At 40.9% G+C, this 8040-nt stretch overlaps 1 protein-coding gene across 1 annotated transcript in view; it reads left to right on the top strand.

The window, feature by feature from the left end:
- The first annotated feature begins 8030 nt into the window (after positions 1 to 8030).
- LOC137972698 (uncharacterized) overlaps positions 8031 to 8040 on the top strand; it is a 1497-nt gene continuing 1487 nt past the window's right edge. The window contains exon 1 of the mRNA XM_068819424.1: positions 8031 to 8040. This exon is cut by the window's right edge and continues 281 nt beyond it. Within this exon, the coding sequence (XP_068675525.1) occupies positions 8031 to 8040 (10 nt within the window).

Raw genomic sequence — 8040 nt, 5'->3', positions numbered from 1 at the left:
CACTACGGCGGTAAATCTCACAGCGACGGCAGCCGGAAGTAATTCTGGGTCGAGTAATGGCGGCATAAAGACGTGCGATGCTGCCGCCCGCCCATCTCTCTGATCTGTTTTCGGCAAATGGCCGTTTATTTCGGTCAATTTTTGAGCAAAAGAAAAACCAGATCTTCAGCCTTTTCCGACGAGGTAACTCTTTCCAAGCCATACTCCTCGCCAACGCATCACGAAGACGAAATAATGACAGCTCTCAGTATGACACAAGCTGTTGGTGCAACTCTGCAAACAATCCTAGCAAAACTGGAAAAGCTTGATTCAATAGCATCAGCCGTGAAGAAAATTGAAGCCAATCTCGAAAACTTAGAGAAACGAACCCAAAGGCTAGAAGATTTCCAAACAACAGAGAAGAAAGATATTGACGATCTAAAAGAAGGGATCAACTTTACTGGACAACAATGCAAGGATAAGACAGAAGCTCTGGAGAAGGCGCATCGTCTCTATGAAACTCAATTAGCAGAGTTGACGACAAAATGCCAAAAAAATGAGGATTTGTTAGATGAGATCCACACTAAATATCTTTACTTAGAAGCCTACTCTCGCCGGGAGAATATTAAATTCACGAAACATAGAAGAATCGACAGAAATAGACGGCCGCTCTGGTGGAGACACCGAAGAAGTTCTCCGAGATTTTTGGAACGAGATCTCGGTTACAGGGAAGCAAGGAACGTGGAAATTCAGCGAGTGCATCGCATCGGAAAAAGCAAGGATGGAAATCCGCGTCCTATTCTGGCCAGTTCCCTTAGATCTAAAGACTGTCAGTAGAATGATCTTTTTACTGGGTCACCGGCCTTAAGGATGCTAGGAGAAATGGAGTTGCTGCCTCCTTCAGCCAATCTCAACCGGATAAATTGTACATCAGAGGTAAATTGTGGCCGATCGGGCAAACATTTTCTAGTTAATTGACATTAAATAAACTTTGTTCAGATTGACCTGTAATTTTTTTTTCAAACTTCCCGCAGGTTTATTATTGCCAATATGCTTTTCACCAACTAGTGGCGGTCGGCAGCTTAAACAGTCTAGTAGAGCTGCAGGCGTTTTCTCTTGTTCTTCTGTAGCAAGCAATCAAGATGCCTAATTTCTCCACCATAAGTTCTTTAGTTATTTTATTCATTTCGCGTGTGTTTTCGTTTTACTGTCTCCGGGGCGTAAAAACCTATCAAATGAACAATAGCTTAAAGGCATGTGGTCATTTAGATATCTTTTATTGTGAAAATGCAAAACAGTCAACTCAGCCTCTTTCATTACTCACAATACAACAGATCTGAAAATAGTTTCCCTCAATGTCAGGGGTTGGGAAACAATGCCAAAAGAAGAGAGGTGTTTAACTGGCTGAGAGCAAAAAAGCAATCTATATATATGCTGCAAGAGGTCCATGTTCTCAAGACACCACCGATATATGGAATTGTGAGTGGGGATACAAAGCGCTCTTCAGCTGCTGCAGCAGCAACAAAACAGGGGTTGGTTTTCTTTTCAACAATAATTTCAATTTTCAGATTCACAAGGTTTTCTCGGATCTGAATGGACGCTTTTTAATATGTAATATCGTTGCTGAAAGCAAGCGTCTGGCGGTGGCTAAGATCTACGCTCCGAATGAAGACGATCCAAACTTCTTTCAGGGTTTTTTCAATCATTTATCAAACTTTAAATGTAAGGAAGTTATAATTGGTGAGGATTTTAACTTAGCTCTTGACGTAGAAAAAGACAAGGGGGGCGGCCTTGCTAGAACACACAAGAATCAGGGGCACCCAACGAATCCGTTCCTCACATTATCTGTTCCCCAGAGGAATCTTGCTGGCTGGCAAAAATACAGGTGTTTCGATGAGCTGGCTGGGAAATTTTGTTATTGATAGCGGTTTTGCCTGGGAATTACTGACTTTTTCTAACATTTCAACCCAAGCTGGCTGTAGAAACTCTGAAGACTGAGGACGACTAAAAAAAAAAAAAGAAAGAACCCTTTTCCTCTCTCAGAGAGTAGTCACAAACATACGACGGCTGGTCAGACTGATTGCGCTTGCGGAAAAAACCTGTTTTGTCCCGGCTTTGTCGCTTTTGTTCGGTCGTTTCGGATCGAGGGATTTGAAAGCACGCGGAATTCCTGGCCTGGAAATAAATTTGATCAGCTGGCTGGGAAACCAACCAATTTTATCTAGCTGGCTGGGAAATTTCTTGTGTGTCTTGCTGGGAAAAAGGAACAGATAATGTTTTCCCAGCAACACTGAAAAACACCTGAAAATGCCTTAATAACATTTATTTTCATTAACTGGGGTATAATAATACATTTTACAACAAATTGGTCGTTTGGTGCCCCTGAAGAATGCCTTACAAGTGATTCGAGATTTCTCGGAAAATCTTGGTTTGATTGATATTTGGAGACTTTTCGACCCGGAGGCCAGTAGGTACACTTGGCGCCAAAACCAACTTGTCATACATTGCCGACTCGATTTTTTTCTAGTTAGTAAATCATCTTTATGCGATGTGACCCATGCAGATATTTTTCCTGGCTTTAAAATAAAACGGATCATTCGATGATTACTCTGAATGTAGATTTACACTCGAACCCCAGAGGCAAAGGCTTTTGGAAGTTGGACACGTCCCTTTCATCCGAAATGAGATATGTCCAAGAAATAAAAACAGCAATTGAAAGCACTGTGAACCAATACAAAGACGACACCTCGGTGAACCCAGCTCTACTTTGGGAGATGATCAAATTAACGGTGAGATGGAAATCAATATCTTATGTTGCATACAAAAACGTGACAACAAGGAAACGCGAAGAAATGTTGGAACGTGAAATCTCTTTGCTAGAAAAACATTTAGACAATTCAAGCAATAGTAATCCCTCATACCGTATTGTTGCAAAAAGAATTTTTACCTTAAAGAGAGAACTGGAAAACATTTTTGAGTATCGGACCAAAGACGCTATCATACACCCTTTGCATAAATGGCGCCCAAATTTGAATAACAATACTTGATACATCCTTAGCCTCACATTCATGAGAAAAATCCTTTGTCTTGAAACATAAACACGAGCCTAAGGATGTATCAAGTATTGTTATTCAAATTTGGGCCCCATTTATGCAAAGGGTCTATTAGGTCAAGGTCGCAATGGTACAACGAGGGCGAAAAGAACTCCTCATATTTTCTAAGTCTCGAAAAAAGGCACTGTAAACAAGGAACAATTAGTCAATTAAAAATTAATGACACTGAATGTACGGCTTTTTACAAAAACCTTTATATGTCAAAAAAACCCGACAGCCTCCAGTCAACATTCCTCTCCGAAGAGAACTTCACTTCCTTGACCAATGAAGAACAAACTATAGCGAAGGCCCCTTAACTCAAACGGAATGCTTCTAAGCCCTGAAGAAGATAGAGTCCGACAAAACGCCAGGCTAGGGTGGACTTCCGGCCGAATTCTACAAAGTTTTTTGGATAGACATTTCTTCTTATCTAATCTCGGCACTCCACTATGCTTTTGACTCTGCCTCCCTCTCAGCGACTCAAAGACGAGGGGTTTTAAAACTAATTCCCAAAAAAGGTACAGAATTATATTTCATCAAAAATTGGGGACCTATCACCCTTTTAAACACCGATTACAAAATTGCAGCAAAATATATCGCAAACCGAATTAAATTAGCACTTAAATTAGCATGATCAAACAGGTTTCTTGAAGGGCAGATTTATAGGCGAAAATATCAGACTTATTGACTGTATTATCCAATAAGCAACAGAAAAGAATATCCCGGGCCTATTACTTGTTATTGCCTTTGAAAAGGCATTTGATTCTCTCGACTGGTCCTTTATACATGACACATTAAGATCCTACGGTTTTGGTGCGTCGTTAATTAAATGGGTGAAAACCCTGTATATTCATACTGAAAGCTGTGTCCTGAATAATGGATGGGCAAGTAATTTTTTTGAGATTCAAAGAGGTGTTAGGCAAGGTTTCCCGCTCTCACCTTATTTATTTATCCTATCAGCAGATATTCTTGCCACAGCAATAAGGAAAAATAGTAATATCAAGGGAATCTCTGTAAATAATACGGAAATTAAGTTAAGTCAGTATGCCGATGACACAACACTTATATTAGACGGGTCATGCGAATCTCTTTTTTCATCCCTTACAATGCTCGACGATCTCAGCAAAGTCTCTGGCCTCAGACTCAATGATAGGAAAACGGAAGCTCTATGGATCGGCGTGAGTATTAGAAATGATAAAATTCTGTTATCAGGAAAAGAAGTTAAATGGCCAAAAGACAAAGTTAAATCCTTAGGTCCCGAGCTATCTGCCTCCTTAGACTACAACGAGAAACTTGAAAAAGTTAAAGAAATCCAAAGATGCTGGAAATACCGCCGACTCACATTGCCAGGGGAATCACTGTTATGAAATCACTAGTGGTCTCACAATTAGTTTATTCATTCTCGCCTGTTCACTCAAAGTACAGGGTTTTAAACGAAATAAATGATTTACTTTACACTTTTCTATGGAATGGGAAAGGCGACAAGATAAAACGAAAGGTAATGATCAACGATTTTGGTGTTGGTGGCCTAAAAATGATTGATATTAGTTCCTTCAATAAATCCCTCAGAACTACATGGATTAAATATATTTAGATGACAACAACAAGGGAAAATGGAAAATCTTTTTTGATCTAACCCTCGAAAAATATGGCTGTCAAAACGTTTTTTCCTACAACCTTAACGTTAGAGACATCTTATCGACAATAACAACTTCGGACGCCTTTTTAAAAGAACTATTAGGAATTTGGGCAGAAGTTAACTTTGAACCTGAAATAGCATGGAAAGATCACTTTCTGGACCAACAACTTTAGCATAACTCCTTAATAAAGATAGCCAACAACAATTGGTTCACTAAGTTACAAAACGTTAGATTGAGTTTTTACCTTTGCTTCATTTTCAGATTCCTTGTCAATCACGGGACTTTGAATTTGTTTAAAAAAAGTACTGTGGATTACTTGATTATATTTTTATTCCCCAACAGACTGCTTTCTGACAACCCTATCAACACAATGGGAGAACGAGTGTTCACTATCCAAAACCAGAAGTTAGCGATGTAAGTCGGACAAGATCATACTGTTTTATATGTCAGCGCACCGGAAGGTACTCAGGCTGTAGGCCAACTACCATAGGCCATGCCTTATAACACCTTTCATAAAGTCTGTGGCCAGTTAAAGACCGAACACAGTTAGCCTGGGACCAGGCTCCGCAGTTAGGATTATGGAGCGAAAAGGAACGTTGCGAAAAATAAAAAATTGGCAAGCGAAGCGAGCCGAGTGGGGAACTGGGGGAGAATGCACCCGAAAGTCAACAACACGGCGCACATGAGTTTTCACGGAGGAGATAAGAATGCAACGAGAGCGAATTTGTCACCTCTGCAAAAAGTTTTTTATTTCAACTGAGGGCAAATGGGTGCCCGTCGTTTCAGTTTTTTTGCCACAGTACGAGTGAGTTTTCATAAATTCAGATAAGTTTGAAGACAAAAAAGTTATGAAATGCATTCCAAGTTTGGTCGTAAATGACTTTCTCAAACACTTTCGATAGCGAAGTTAATATTGAGACAGGGCGGTAGTTTGCTTTGTCTGTGTCAACTCCCCGTTTAAAGACAAGAGTAAGGCGCGCTTGCTTCCATTCAGACGGCAATGAGCGATTCAGGATACAGAAGTTGATCTAATTAGCCACCTTTTCGGCAAGTACTGGGGATCCCAAACGCAAGATTTGTGGTGAAATGCCGTCTACCCCAACTGTCTTTCTCGGATTAAGGTGATCTAAAATGTTATGGAATTATGAAGTACTGACTGGGAAGTAATTAAACTCGCTTGAGAAACGTAGATTGCTTATTGCTTTTATACTTGGATGGTCAGGGTGGTTAGTGTCAGATCTATGCCCTAGCTTAATTATATTGGCAAAGTAATCACTAAAGACCTCGGCCACACGCCCAGGGTCGGAAACAACGCCACTGTCCTCAACGAGGATGACGCCTTGTATGTTTTTACCTTAACTAGTTGGCAAAAGGGGCTTCATTTTTCTCCAAAATTCGCCCGGATGTTTAGCACTCACAGAAGAACCTTTTCACAGCATTGCGCTTTAGCTACGTAACTTTGTTGCGTTGCCGCTTATAGTCATCCCAAGAAGTAGACGTAGGATTCCGCTTTTGGCGCTTGAATAATTTATTTCGGTGCGAAATTTCAGGCAGCAGTTCAGGTGATATCCATGGTAACTGGTCGCCTCGAATCCACTTTTTGTTTAGGGGCACGTGCTGGTCAAGAACATCTTTGAAAATTGCTCGCCAATGAGCCTATACATCATCAGCATTGTCGAATGTGTAGCCCGAAGACCATGGGACCCTTTTTAAGTCAGCCAAAAAGTCAGGCAAATTAAAATTCTTCATACTCCTAAACTCGATCAAGCGTGGCTTTGGCCTTGAATTCTTATTTTTTCGCACTGTAAAGATTAAGTCGAGATCATTCAGTCCAAGGTGTAAAGAGCCACTTGTAGTATAACGTTCCGCGTGAGTAGTTAACAAAACATCAATAAGACTTTTAGATGTTTTAGTTACTCTTGTCTCGATTCGGTTTGAGAGACAGCCCCCTTCTTACGATCTTTGGGAATAGTGCGAAATCCTGGGTGTGAAACCAATTGCGAAGAGACAGTACTGTCAATCTTTGTTTCGGCTAGAAACAGAATATCAAACATAATTCTATTTAGCAACTCTTTGACCTCATCGATTTTGTTAACCACGCTGTTAATGTTCAAGTAACCGATCTTGATATTGAACTTATAGTAGCCACTTATGTTCGATTGGTACCAGTCCAAAAAGTAGCTATCGTTGTCTTCGAGATCGTCATACTGGATGCTTCTCCTACTTCTATTTAGCTCTGTATCCGAGTCAAAAAAGGAATCAGATGGCGGTGGAAGTCCACATCGAGTGCAATTCCAAAGGCTAACATCTAACTTCAATTTTCCTGCTTCGCATTTGTAATGAAAAGGTCCAGAACACAGATTGCATGTCAATTCCTTTTGGCATAGCCGTATAGTTTTACTGCATGCTAAGCAACTCTTCTTGACTGCAATATTTTGCACTGACGTTTTCCTTGTTCATAAGAAGAAACATTCTATGTTGCAGAGGGCTCGTCAGGTTCTATACTTAGCTGGACGACATCACAGAAATTAAATCTTATCAAAGCTGTAAGCACGATTAGACAACTTCCTGTTAATCTACCACCTGGTGCCCCAGATTTCCTCAAAGACTTTCCTAGTCAAAGTAATGGAATGGGTGAATACAAAGGTGAACTAGTACGCATACATGTTGACGAATCTATCAAACCACTTGCACAGCTGCACCGTCGCATCCCGTTTCATGTCCGGAAACAAGGGGAAGAGAAATTAAAGCAGCTTGAGAATGATGGCATCATTGAACGTGACGAGGGCCCAACCCCTTGGGTTTCGACGATTGTTGTTGCACCTAAGCCCAAGAAGCCAAATGAAATCAGAATTTGTGTGGACATGCGGTGCATAAACAAAGCTATCGTAAGGGATTGGCACACTATTCCCACCATTGATGATGACATACCTGACTTAAATGGCTGCAAGGTGTTTAGCACGATTGATCTAAATCAAGGGTACCATCAAGTTCCTCTCCACTCTGACTGAAGACCACTGACAACCTTCTCCACCCACATTGGGTTATTCCGCCACAAGTTTCTTAATTTTGGTCTGTCATGCGTTATACAGAAGTCTTCCAGAGGAAAGTGAGTGATTCGATCCGTGGTATTCCCTGTGTTAAGAACGCCAGTGATGACATCTACGTCGGTGGAATAGACAGTGATACCCACGACCAACATCCAAAGCAAGTCTTCCGCTAACCTGAGGAGAATGGCCTGACGATCAACTTACTACCTAAGTGGCAGTTCGGAGTTCCTACCATGCTTTTCTTTGGCCATGTGTTCTCTGAAAGGGGAATGTCGCCTG

Source organism: Montipora foliosa, chromosome 10 (assembly GCF_036669935.1).
Source record: "Montipora foliosa isolate CH-2021 chromosome 10, ASM3666993v2, whole genome shotgun sequence".
Classification (NCBI taxonomy): Eukaryota; Metazoa; Cnidaria; class Anthozoa; order Scleractinia; family Acroporidae; genus Montipora; species Montipora foliosa.
Note: the sequence above shows the minus strand (reverse complement) of the source record. Positions and strands in the feature narration are given on the sequence as shown.